Source organism: Marmota monax, unplaced genomic scaffold, assembly GCF_021218885.2.
Source record: "Marmota monax isolate L192 unplaced genomic scaffold, Marmota_monax_Labrador192_F-V1.1 WCK01_AAM20220418_F8-fsc00023, whole genome shotgun sequence".
Taxonomy (NCBI): domain Eukaryota; kingdom Metazoa; phylum Chordata; class Mammalia; order Rodentia; family Sciuridae; genus Marmota; species Marmota monax.
In genome coordinates this window covers 10,067,940-10,082,556 of record NW_026692907.1, presented here as the reverse complement: position 1 = coordinate 10,082,556, position 14,617 = coordinate 10,067,940, and the positions used below count along the sequence as shown (strand labels likewise).

The window sequence follows — 14,617 nt, the reverse complement described above, 5'->3', positions numbered from 1 at the left end:
TTTTTAATTAATGACCTTTTAATACCTTTAAAGTGAGGTGTGCTTCATGTTGGTGATCTTGCTAAGAAAGGTTAGGCTCATGGGCCCAACCCTTGAAGTCAACATGTTCATTTCAGAGTTAAGGACCTCAGGAAAGTTAGATAATCATATTTCACCACTATAAAAAGAAATGTTTAGACTGGACAGTAAAAATCTGATAAAACAGTGACCTGATCTACTTTCAGTTTTGGATATAAGAGCAGAGTATTAATGTAGCAAGAGTTAAGAAACTAAGAAAAACCCACGAGATCATCCCAAAGGAAATATACAGTGGCCAGAGACATTAGGCTTGCCTGTATTATAAATATGAACCATCCAAGAAATACTCAATACAGTTCAAACTTTTTTAGAGGTTAACAGTGAAATCAAATGGATTTAAACAGGAAGGGAATGTACATTGAGAAGGAAAACATCAGAGACCAAAATAAATGAAGAGAAGAGTCACCTATACAACCCAAATAGGTTTGTTGGAGAATATGTGAGATGTCACAAGTTTAAAGTCAGAAGGCATCAGGAGTCTTTTTATGCATTTAGTGTAGAACTATCTTTTCTGAGCCTCAGGATGCCATGCATTTGTGCCTGTGCATGTGACACATACCTGAGCGTGCCATAGTAAGGAGGGGGAGAGGATGCTCAACTTTTCTCCCGGCCCAAGAGTGCCATTCACAGAAGAACCCCACATCACTTTGTACCTATCTCTGCTATAGTAATGTGTTTTAAGCAACAGCAAATGTAGACGATAATATTGGCTCTGGAGTCACAGTGCCTGGGTTTGAACCCCAATTCTCATTATTTGTTAGCTGTATGTGACCCATTTCTTAGTTTTTCTGAATTTGTTTTCTTATATGTTTAATTAGAGTCCTCACAAAATGTCAGCTGTGTTAATAATATATGTAAAGGCCACACCTGGTTACCCAGAGCACTTACCAGGTAACCCAGTTCTTATGTTGAGCTTTCTCACTGTTCGCAACAATCCTATGAGACAGGTTATTCTATGACAGACCCTTATTCCCTCATTGATAACCAGTGTGTGCCTTGAAGAAGTTAAATGACTTGTCCAAGAACACACAGCTACTGAGTGGTAGAACCAATATCAGAACAGTCTTAGTTGCACACTTATGTCAGGTTTCCCAGTAATTAGGTGTTACTGACTTCTAGCAGTCAGGAATTATGGAGAGTCAACAATCTATTGCCGCTCTGTGCAGCTGACCTCTCCTCTCTATCAGAACAAGGGAGAACGTCAGGACAAGCTCAGATATACTCTTCAAACAGGTTGAGAATCACATCACCAGAGTCCACATCTAACTTTATCCTCATGCCTTTGTGCCCTCCCTTTATGGCTGGTGCTTCTACTACATAAAGGGAGCTAGCTGTGTTTTACCCATTTAACAGCAGACTCACTTAATACTGTCACTAAAAGACAAATGGTATTCAATTAAGATGTGAATAAATGAAGAAAATAATGCATGAAAACGGGTTCTATAAAACTGAAAGATCAAATTTTTATAAAGTTAACTCAGTTATAGATTTATCTATTTATCTATTTATTTATTTATTTACTTTTGTGTCAGGGATTGAACCTAGGGATACATAGTCACTGAGCCACATCCCCAGCCCTTTTTATTTTTTATTTTGAGAAGGGTTTTGCTAAGTTGCTGAGAGCCTTGTTAAACTGCTGAGGCTGGCTTTGAACTTGCCAGATTCCTGCCTTAGCCTCCAAGCTACTGGAATTACAGGCGCGTAACACTGAGCCTAGCAGTTTCATTATTTTTCATATTTTATTTCTATTTATTTATATATTTACTATTATATTTGGAAAAATATAAAGTTAACTTAATAATTATTACTAACAACAATAAAAGATGTAATATAGTATTCTTTGAATATTAAGTGGCAAGCTAAAGACTGTATTGCTTTATTTCAATCCTCCTCACAACCCTATGAACTAGGAACCATTATTATATCCTTTTTATAAAACAGGGCAATCTTAACTGCTGCAGCCAGAATTTTTAATTTTTAATTTCTATATAAAAATCTTTCATATATTTTAGAAAAATGTTTTCATGTATTTTATGGTGTTTCACAAACCATAAAATTCACCCATTTAAAACAATCAAGTCAGTGGTTTTTAATATATCCACAAATTGTACAACTATCATCACTGTCTAATTTTAAAACATTTTCTTCACTTCCCAAAGAAGTTCTGTATACATTAGCAATCAGGTCTAACTCCAGATACTATACATTCATAAAAGAAATGCAAATTCTTTCAAATAAAGTCTCAGTTAAATAATGTATGAATGTATATTTGATGCAATTAGTATAAAAAATTATGAGTTATAAAGGATTAAATAAGACTTGGTGGGCCACCAATAATTTTGTGTTAGCAATATCAACATTACTTTGAGTAAGGTAAATAATCAAGAGCTGGCATCAATGCCCAACTCAGATTACTGATCAAACTTGAGTTAAAAGGACTTTTTAACAGTTTTGTATTCACAACCAAATAGCAAAACTGGAAGGGAACACAGGTAAAATAGTGTATAACAATGCTTCCTTCAATATTCTCTCTGTCAATGTCAAAGAGAAAAGCCTAGGAAATTAGCCACAAAACTTTCAAATATAAATTTTCTTTTTTGGCATATATTCATGCACATTTTTGAAGCTTCCCCCTGCCCTTTACTGAAAAATGTACAGAAGTCATTAAAGCATAATTTAATAAATCCTGCATTTATTAAACAAAAAGGAACTCACTGTCAGTAAATGCATTTTCTTCTTCATTTTCATCACTGTCTACAGACAGTGCTTTGTAAGGAGGAGGCAGTTTCATAGGAGGTGGAGCTGTTCCTTGCCTCTGAAAATGCAAAATTTGAGAGAAGGGTTAATTGCTTTTGTACAATCCTTTTCTTTGCTGACAAAAACCATAAAAAGAGAGTCTGGAAATATTTGACTGTAGCCAACTTCAGTTATAATTCAAGGATTCAAAAACAAATAATTTATTCTCTTATGCTTATGTTATTTTATAAAGGTGCCTCTTGGGATGTAAACATAGGAAGGCAGAACAGAAATTCAAAAGCACACCTATGAAGGCTGTTGACCCACCTAAAAGAAAGCATTCTTTCCCAGTGAAAAGGCAAGTATGTACATTTTCTTTACATTGTGGGGAGCTGAATCTTCTTTGTTATAAACAAAATAATTCAAATGAAAAACATTTCTAAAATAAACCTAAAATAAAAACTGTCCAATGTGTTAATTCTATAATTATTTGATTTTTTTTTCATTATAGAATCTACAGATTTCATTCTTTAAAAAAATAATGAAACATCAAGGTTTCCCAAATTAAAAGGTATTCATCTGTATGTAGATGGCCAAGACACATTTTAATATTTTAAAAAAGAAATCTCTGTGATGCATAAGTATTTCTGTATACGTATGCTTTCAGTTTATATTCCAATGATAGAGCACATCACCATTTGACTTATATAGATAATTGAAGTAGAATAAAACTCTATGATCAGATTACCTTCACAGGACGGAGACATTTTCTTAAACGTGGAGAAAAATAAAACATGCCAAACTTTATAGAGATCCAAGCTGTTCAGAAGAATAGGAGCCGACATACCCGAGTCCTCCACCAATACCAAAATAACTGGATTAAAATTTGCTTTGCTACAGGACCTCAATAAAGTACATTCAATTATCCTTTATAGGACAAAAGCACTAATGGCAGGATATACTTCAGTAAGTGGACAATGCCTGCTCGATTACAGAGAGCAGGCATACGATAAATTCCTCTAAAATAGAAAACACTATTTGAGACTCATGAAAGAAAACACAAACCCATTTTTATTTAAAACAATGTCTAACCAAAGCAGCCATTATCCACATTTGTAGAAAATTCAGAAATGAATAAAATACAAGAGCAATAGAGGAAGAAAAGATGCCAAGTACAAAATGCTTATTAAACAACAAGAGAATCCAGAAGGGTGATCGTTGTGTCTTTAATTTTTTTGAGTGCAAAAATGCATGTGAGTGAAATGGAGAGTAAGGGCAAATGAATTCTTTTCAAGAAACCTTTTTCTCAGAATAAGGTTATTCTTCGTCAAAGACAACATCTAGAACAAGGATAGCTGGATTTGAAAATAATGTTAAGGAGTATGAATTTTTATTAATAGATTTAAAATATATTTAAGGAAAAATTATACATTATTTGATTGGCTTCTACCAACACTCTTGAAAAGAATATAGAATAAGCATATCCAGATCTGCCTACAGTCTATATGTGGGTTGCCAAATACCTGGGGCATCCTTCTACAGCATATGGGAGAAGGATGTGGACAGCACCCAGCTCTCCCTGCAGTAATGAAGGCTAGAGCAAGGTCTACCCAGCTTGGCCAGGTGATGACCATCCCCACGAGGGTAGAGAACAAGACAGACTCAGTGGCATCTTCCGAGGCACAGAGTAGGCCTCCCTTAAGTAATTTCTGAATGACTAAATAACTGCTTGTCATTGATGCTGCCCAGGCTCCCCGATAAACTTTTAGAAATGCAAATGATTCTTAGTACTGCATATTAATTTTATCTGATAGAGATACAAATGATTTTAGTCCTATAGAAAAGATAACTCCGAAGATTGCAGTTTTCTCGCCATATACAACATTAACCAACTTTATACCTAAATGGGAGTCTGAAACATTTGTTCTTTCAGTAGTTGTAAGTATTTCACTCTTCAATTTTCTCTGCACCAGGCTTACGATCTCTTTCCCTCATTGATTGAGTTAAATAAATACCTGATACCTGCACTTTTTTTTTTTTGTTGTTAAATTATACTTTGACAATTTTGGAAGTCCCACTGAGATGTTCAAATAGACTCACCTTCCAGAACCAATTTAAACTATGATGCCTCATATATGCAATTCATGAGCTGTTTAAATCCACTTACATGATTTCTAGGCTCCCATAGTAAATTCAAAGTAATAAAAGAATTTTTTCTTTTTTACTAAAAAAATTTTCAATTCTATGTTTTAATTTCTGATAGTAGATAAAAGCTGGTTCTTTGTATTTGGGCTATAACTTATTTCCCATTAGTAGCAGCAATAAATGGATTTGGTTTTATGGTCTGCCCACTTAGTGGTATTTGTTGGAAGGAGGAGATTGTTTCTGTAAGAATCTACTCTCCATGAGCTAAGAAGTAACAGAGAACATGCTTGTTATTCTCTTTTCTTTGCCTGTTTGTGGTTTTGAACTAAAAAAAAATGTCTTGTGTCTACTGGAAACAACAGTGCTTTGACAGATAGAAGGTGGGTTTTTGCATTTTTTTTATTGGGGAGGATGCTGGGGATTAAACCCAGGGGAGCGTAACCACTGAGCAATATCCTTAGCCCTTCTTATTTTTTGAGACAGGGACTCACAATGTTGTATAGGGCATCTCTAAGATGCTGGGTCTGACCTTAAACCTGCAGTTCTCCTGCCTCTGCCTCCCAAGTTTCTGAGATTGCAGGCATGCGCCACCACGCCCAGCTGTGTTTTTGCATTTCTGGGTCTGCATTGTAGGACAGACATTGAAAGCTGTCTGAGTGCCTGTAGGTAAGAAATGTCCTTGCTTCTCATGTTCAATATATAATATTTTCCTATCTTCAGTATATTAATAGAGTACATGTACATCTCTTAAAACAAAACAAAATCTGATTGGCTTATAGAGAGCAATAAACATTATGGAATCTCATATTCCCAGAGTTTCTAGAAAATAATAAACTATGACTTTAGATGTGCCAGCCTTAAAAAAATCCTATCTTCACAGAAACCAACAAGCATTTTTATGTAAGAATCCAGATTCACATGGTCAAAGTGATTTGAGAATTTAGAAACAGCTATACTTCTTCCTGATCTCCTTGATCTCAGTGCAGATTATAAAACAATCTTATATACAGGACTATAAAAACAATGCTACATGACACCCGCATGACCATGTGCTAGGTCCGTACTCACATGTATATGTTTGAATATATATCTGAATTCACAAATATTTACATATCAACCTGAATATTTTCAGTGTTATGAATTGGATATGAGATGACTCCCTACCACCACCACCAAAAGCTCATGTTAGGCAATGAAGCAGTGTTCAGAGGTGAAATGATTAGAGTGTGAACTGTCAACTAATTAGTGGATTAATCTATTGATGGATTACTAATTTGAAAGGAGTACTGAGCTAGGGGGTAACTGTTGGCAGGTGGGGCATGGCTGGAAGAAAACGGGTCATTGGGAGCGTGCCTTGGGGGTTTATGTTTTGTCCCTGGCCCCTCAATCTTCTGCTTCTTGGCTGCCATGAGCTAAGCAGCTTTCTTCCTCTGTGTCCTTTCAACATTATGTTCTACCTCATCTTGGATTCTGAGTGATGGAGTCAGACAACCATGTACTGAACATTTGAAACTGTGAACCCAAAGAAACTTTTCCCTCTCTTAGATATCCTTGTCGGGTATTTTGATCACAGTGACACAAAGCTAATACAACCAGCCAATTTGAAGGCCTAGCACAATGTGAAATATCACTGACTGAACACTGTATTATTTGTTGTTGTTAAGAATAATCAGAGCATATATATTATATATATATATTATATATAAATATATATATATATATTAATATTCTAGGTACCATCAGGAGGTTCACAAGAAATAATTTTGTTCACAAGGTCCCCCTTAGACCTGAAATCTAGATCTTTACTGGGACTAGATGAATGTTCTAACATCAATCTTACTGAGTTATAATACATAAAAGAAAATGTTCTCATTTTCAGTACAGCTGGTCCCCAAAATATGATGGTTTGACTTTACAGTGGTACAAAGGCAATACACCAACAGGAGAAACAGTACTTTGAATTTTGATGTTTTCATGGGGTAAGTGACATGGTACAGCACTCTCTTCAGAAGCCAGGCAGCAGAAGCAGCAGTGAGCACAGCTCTCAACCATGGGACCACAAGAAGCAGCAACTATACAGTACGTAGTGTGGCTGAGCTATCATGTTTGCTTAGGTGTGTTAAATGCACTTTCAACTTCCAATATTTTCAATTTATTATGGGCTTATTGGGACATGACCCAATTATAAATTGAGCAGCAATTTACAATGTATCTCTTTTATAAGTCTAACATTTTTATAAGTTTAAAAATCTTCATTTTTAGGGTCTCTGCCAGAGACAACATTTTCATTTGATGATATTTGGGGGGAAAAAAATGAAGTTGACTAATTGTCAAGGATTGCTTCTCCATTAACAAATCTCCCAGCTGTGAAATCCATTCACAGAATACACAAAATAAAACTTTAAAAAAATTGGGAAGAAAATATAAAAGAGTTGTTATAAACCTTTAGTAATTTTACTTTTTTTTTGGTAGCAAGATTGAACCTAAGGGTGCTTTACCACTGAGTCACATCCCCAGTCCTTTTTATTTACTTTGTGACAGGGTCTCACTAAGTTGCTGAGGCTGGCTTCAAATTTGTGCCTCAGCCTCTGGAGTAGCTGGGAATATAGCCAAGATCTATAATCTTGATTGCCTCTTCTTTCAGGCTCTACATAATGCAAAACAGGTCAGAAAATACTGAAATGAGGCATAAATGAAAGACAAGGAATTTGAGACCTGCTAATTGATTCTTTTTTAGTTTTTTAGTAACTCTCTTATTTAAAAAAAAAAAATTAATGGAAATGACCTCAAGCTAAAATTTCTATTTCTAACCTACAGCTATTAGGAATGAGTTCTGGGTGATTTTTTTTATTGCCTTCTTTTGTTTGTCCATAATTCTAGAGAACATATATTGCTTTCATCTTAAGGAGAGAATAATGCATAAAAGAATTTCTTCTGATGGTGATAACTTTTGAAGAGATGGATCAGTCACTACTTGAGCATACTGACTTTGGAAAGGGTGTGCTCCCACGGTGCCCTGGGAATACTTCTATTAATTACTAATTTTATTTCTGTTCATTTTTTCTGCACTTTGCCCTCATCCGTGTGCCTCTTGGAATGCAGGTGCTTCATCATTCCAGAATGCAATAAGTGGCTTGACACATGAGATGTGATTTCAGAGAAAAGGAAAATAGCAAAGAGCATTCTGCAGTCGCTAAACGCCATTCTGTAATGGAGATGTAGATTGGGATACGATTTCATACAGCCTCAGCTTAGTGGTCAGTTGTTTTTCTTTGTAATGAGGAACTTAGCTGAAGACTGACTGCTAGTAGTTTTGGACTCCTACTAGATTCTCACTAAACACAGACAGCCTTGCTATGTATTTGGCTTAATGGAGCTGGCCAAAGTTGATATCAAACATTTAACCTTTTTCTTCCTGGGATCTTATGTGGGAGCTTCCTGAATTAACTAAATTACCTGCCAGAAGTAATTAAATTAGTAGCCTCTTTACTTAACTCTGTGGTGCCCACAGACACCATGTCAGTTTCATTTTAGGTATATCTCTGGACTGCTACACAGTAACTGGCTGAGGTTTCCAACAAATATTTGATGAATAGTCAGACCTTCAAGTCAACATTATTAATCACTAAGATTCCAGGAATACGGTAGACTAAATATTCTGAGAAACTCTTCTTACCACACAATAATGGATAAAATTTCTAAAAAGTGATTTTGTAACTTTTCCAGGCTAAAAACAACCATAAATCTTAAATGAGGAGGTTTAGTGCAGTACAGGAAGGTGACACCTGCCTGGAGGATATGCATCTATCCCTGGTGACCTAAGACCAGAGATTTCTGTATTTAGGATTCTGTATTCATTCAGTAAACTTGTACTTCATGCCTATTAGATGCCAGGCAATTGAATGAGACCATGATGTCCTTGCCCTCATACAGCTCACATTCCAAACCCAAACCCTCTCATACATGGGCCTGTCAAGTAGCAGTCACTGAATTCTATCTTGTTTGTCTTGCCTTGCTGGAACGTAAGCTCTAGGAGGGCGGATGATTTTTGTTTATCTTCAACAGCTTCACTGCACTATACCGAGGCATGACTGACATATAAAAAACTGTACACATTTTAAAGTGCACAATTTTAAACCTCAGTACAATCAAAATAATGAACATAAATGTCACCCCCAAAAGTTTACTTATGTCTCTTTTTAAGTCCTTTCCAGACCTTCATCTGGCACCCCATTCCTAGGAACCACTGATCTGTTTTGTTATTATAGATTATATTTTCTAGACCATCAGAGAAACACAATTATATATATCTACTCATTTTTATCTAATGAGAGCTAAGAATTTATTGAGTTCCAAATGTCCCTTTGAGGTCAAGAAAGATGGGAAGTTGGACTAAAAATATCATCTTCCGCAGGAAGAAAAGATTAACATTAAACAGATACATGAGGTGGGCGGGAAAGGGAGAGAAAAGGGAAATTGCATGGTAATGGAGGGAGACCCGCATGGTTATACAACATTACATATAAGAGGTTGTGAGGGGAATGGGAAAATAAACAAGGAGAGAAATGAATTACAGTAGATGGGGTAGAGAGAGAAGATGGGAGGGGAGGGGAGGGGAGATAGTACAGGATAGGAAAGGTAGCAGAATACAACAATTACTAATAGGGCATTATGTAAAAATGTGGATGTGTAACCGATGTGATTCTGCAATCTGTATTTGGGGTAAAATTGGGAGTTCATAACCAACTTGAATCTAATGTATGAAATATGATATGTCAAGAGCTTTATAATGTTTTGAACAACCAATAAAAAAAACAAATGTATGAAATATGATATGTCAAGAACTTTGTAATGTTTTGAACAACCAATTAAAAAAAATTATAAAATTAAAAATTTAAAAATAAATAAATAAATAAATAAAAATATCATCTTCCCCAACCCTATCACTGAAAATAAAGCCTGTAACTTCTAAAAGGTTGAGGAAATATTCTGCCAATGATTACCTGCAATCTGTACTGAACACTTCCACAAACAATAACAACAGTCTTCTAGAATCTACATATTATTTGTGGAAAACCACAGAATCTAGATCACGCAATATGTGCTACTGCCAACCCGAATATAATCTTTGTGATTACAATCTAAACTCAAGACAAGAGTCAGCTGTCATTCTTTTCAAGAACCCTTTCCCCAAGTCCTCATCAAAGTTAGCATCTTCATTGTACCCATGTACACATCTATAAAGTTCTCCTATGTGTACAATTTAATTATGGCTTTAAAAAAATCTACCATGGATAAAGATAAAAACAGATCTAACAAACCAAAACATCTGATCACACAAGACTGTAGGGATATTTACTGGCTTTGGCCTTGCTTAAGGTGGAAGAGAAAAGGAGAAGAAAGATGTTCCTTATCAGTTTCATTCAAGTCCAGATACACCGAGGTTGGGAGACTTGAATTCATTTTATGTGTGCAGCTCAAAAAATTCCAAGCCAAAATATCAGGTAGACACAAAAAAGAAAGCCATCATGCTTTTACTAATATTAGATGAAATAGCTGCTGGGACATCACTATATACCATATCTACATATTAATATACACATCTATTCCCTAGGAATGTATAACAATTTTAAACTTATAGGGACCTAATAAACTTATTTGAAAATGTGTAAATAAAATTTTTAAAAGCTACATAAAAATAGACTAATTTTAACATCAAGATGAATGAGCATTAAGTTATGCTACCAACAACAAAAACCAGTTAAGTATATATCTGAATAACTCAGTTTGACCCAACAACTTTTGATAAAAATCTGAATCTAAATAACATAGCCATTCTTCTTTAATCAAAAACAGAAGGACATTTACAATAACCAACTACGTACTGGGCCACAAAAAGGTCTCAACCAATGTCAAAGGACTAATATTTCATAAACAACAATCTCTGATTATAACTGAAATGTTAGAAATAAAAAGTCCTTTAAAATATTCACATAGACAGGTAAAATACATTTGTAAATAAACCTAAGTAAAGAGAAATCATGCTGGAAGCCTAAAAAAGATTTAGTACTGGGGCTGGGGTTGTAGCTCAGTGGCAGAGTGCTTGCCTAGCATGTGTAAGGCACTGGGTTTGATTCTCAGACCACATATAAATAAATAAACTATTAAAAAAGTAAATACTATTACAAAAAACAGTACTGAACAACAGAAATTCTTAAAATCTCAAAATGTAGAAAATGTGGGACTTAGAAAAAATTTATGGTCTTAAATTAGTATTTTAGAAAAGAGAAAGGGTAAAAATTAATCAAACTCTGCAATTTGGTGGGGGTTGAGTAAATGGATGGAGCCCAAACAAAAAGGGCAATATAAAAATGAGAGCAAAAGTGATTAAGCGGAAAATTGACAAAACAGAGAAGATCAACACAGTTCAAAAGTACTTCTTAAAAAAGAAAAACTACATGAAATATTACATCTGAGACTGAAAAAAAGATAAGGCAAATCATTATATTCAGAGCAAAAAAGAATTATAGCTGGAGCAAAGATGATGAAACTTATGATAATATATGAATAACTTTATGCCAAAAAATATTTCAAAATGTGGGGGATATAAAAATTCCTAGGAAAAAGTTAATGACCAAAGCTGACTGTGAAAAAAATAGAAAATCTGGAATGGTTCAATAACTATTCAATAACTGAATTACTACTTTAAATTTTTCTCATATAGAAGACACAGGCCCACAATGGCTTCATAGTTTTGTTTGACCAAACAATAAAGGAACTGGTAATTAAGATGTTATACAAATTCTCAGAAAAGTGAAAGAGGAAAATATTTCAACTATTCCTTTTAGTAGTTTAGCATAACCAAAGCCATATAAATGAAAATTTCCAGGCCAATTTCATTCATGACCATAGATGCAAAAATCTTGAAAGTATTAATACTAGCAATGGTAAAAAAAAAAAAAAATCTTGATCAAATTAAATTTAATTCATGAATTCAAGGGTAGTTCAACAATCTAAAATTTATAAATGGAATTTACCACATTACAGGATTCAAGAAGAAAAAACTTATACACATAATTATTTCAGAGAATGCAGATAATATGTCTGATAAAATTCAATGTCAATATCATTCATGAAGAAAATTCTTAATGTTAATATAAATGTTAAACGGTACATCTTTTATTGAATATTTATTATATTTATAATTTAGGTAGGACAGCATATGTGCAGGGATAGAAAAGTGAGTGACCAAATGAAACAAAGATGAAACTCAAAAAGAGACTCCCCTTGTAACCCAAGTATTGACAGAGTTGCAATGTAAATCAGTGGGTAATGGAGGTCCTATTTTAAACAGTGGGACAACTAGTTATCTTTATGGGAAAAAGTGAAAATTTACCCTACCTGATACCATATCCTAAAATAATTTTTAGGTTAACAAATTCTATTTGACTACAGGTGGGAAAACAGGAATGGGTGATTAACTCTGATTGAGAGTCAAGTGTTTCATAACAGAGATGACCTTTGGTCTGTTCCTTGAAGTATAAAAAGGATTCTTTAGGAAAATTAATGTGAGAATAAGCTTCCAGGCTGAGAGAACCAAGTCACAGAAACTCCCAAGTGTGAGCAGCATGTTCTAGGAATGGACCAAACACTGGTCCAGCTGAATGGGAAAGAGAGATACAGACATGGATGGCTGACTGGTCTTTTATACTATTTTTCTACCTATGTTTCCCAGGTTTCTGGCCTTCGTCCTGGTGAGAACCAGCTATGTGCACAGGGAACAAATACTTACACAATGCGTCTACACTGACACTTATCAAAAAACAAACATTTTTATTAGTTACAGCTCAAAAATGCAAGAAGAAACCATAAATATTTTTAGAAGCTTGAAAGGTTCAAGTTACCTTTTCCTTTTTTTCTGGAGTGTCTTGGTTCTGGTTTTTGGCGATTTTGTTGCCCTTATTATGTATGTTAGGAATGACCTATGATCACAGAAAAAAAAAAAAAAGGAGGGAGGAAAAAGAATAAGTTCAAATGCCAGCACATTACAGTTCTTACTGTGCTGTTACTGTTTTTCAATTTTATTGATTCTATAACATTAGGATTCATTTTGACAATTATAAATGCATGAAATATAATTTGCTTTAATTAGTCTCTAGTACTTAGCCTTACTCTCCCCTCCTCCTTGCCTGATCCCTTTCCTCTACTCTACTGATCCATGTATTATTTTTTTAAAAAATTAGTGTCTTGTGCATATACATAATGATGAGATTCACTGTGGTATATTCATATATGTACATTGGAAAGTTAATCAGATTCATTCCACTATTTGTACCTTGTTCTGTCTTTTCTCCCTCTCCCTCAGATCTCCTTCTTCTCCCCTGATCTTTCTTTTATTTTGATGGAATTTCCTAACTCCATCTTCTTTATCTTCTCTTTCCTTTTCCCCCTTAATTTTAGACTACCTTCCACATATCAGAGAAAATATTTGTCCCTTCACTTTCTGAGTCTGGCTTATTTCACTTAGAATTATAGTCTCCAGTTCCATCCATTTACCAGCTGTTGCTGTTGTTTTGTGGTGCTGAGGATATAACCCAGGGTCTTATGCAAGGTAAGCAAATGCACTATCACAGAGCCACAACCCCAGTCCTTCTTACTCTACTTCTTAAAACAACAAATACTTAATTAACTTCATGACTTCATCTAAAAGTAAAGATATGAGAAGTACAATTCTAAGCAAACAATAAAAGTTTGGAAGTTTGTCAAGATAAATGACCTCAAAATACTGTAAAATGTAGATAGATAGATATCAGGAATAAAAATTAAAAGGTTTGTGTGCATGGATCCAGAAGATAATAAAGAAGACTTCATTTCATTTTCCAAAGTAAAATCTGAATGCTGACCTAGGTGTTCTAAAAGAACCTAATATATAGTTGCATTCATTAAATGTTTACAAATAAATGAAGTTCAATTTTATAAAAAGATTTTAATTCTTAATGATGCCAACAACATAGACTACTTTTTGACTCATTTCTTTTTGTAAAACTAAGAAAAAATCTTAGAAAAATATAATATTTTTGGTTATTCTTTTAAAGCTCTTCAAATGGTTAATAGCAATAGTCACCCTGATGACAGACATGAAAATTAAAAAAAAAAAAAATCACTCTGCTTTCTTGGAAAATTAAGAACTGCCTAAATGCCTATCTAGACAAAATTTAAAACAAAATAATCTACTTCTCTCTAATTGCAATTTTTTATATATATTTAATATATATTAAATATATATATATATATATATATATATATTTGTTTGTAGATAGACACAATACCTTTTTTATTATTATTTATTTTTATATGGTGCTGAGGATAGAACCTAGTGCTTCACATGTGCCAGGCAAACACTACCATGAGCCACAGCCCTCTAAATGCAATTTAAGATTAAATTTTCTTCACTTTTACTATGCTAAAGAAATAAATCAATTCAGAATGAATGAGAAAGTCTCAGGAATATTTAAGAAGAATATAATAGTAATGACTTGTTAGCATATAAGTCAGTGTTTCCTATCTGAACAGACACTATAATAGTGCTTAGTATTTATTTCTCTATTCAATGTATACAACAACCTAAATCAGAGACTGGCAGGTCTATAGAAATTCA

General features: G+C 34.1%; 1 protein-coding gene across 7 annotated transcripts in view; it reads right to left on the bottom strand.

Annotated features, from left to right (window-relative positions):
• Patj (PATJ crumbs cell polarity complex component) overlaps positions 1 to 14,617 on the bottom strand; it is a 360,314-nt gene that overhangs the window by 207,373 nt on the left and 138,324 nt on the right. For all 7 annotated transcript variants that reach the window (XM_046450923.2, XM_046450925.2, XM_058581534.1 and 4 more), the window contains 2 exons: positions 12,864 to 12,941; positions 2,794 to 2,893 (listed from right to left, as the gene is read on the bottom strand). In XM_046450923.2, the coding sequence (XP_046306879.1) occupies positions 2,794 to 2,893; positions 12,864 to 12,941 (178 nt within the window). The remainder of the gene's footprint in view (positions 1 to 2,793; positions 2,894 to 12,863; positions 12,942 to 14,617) is intronic.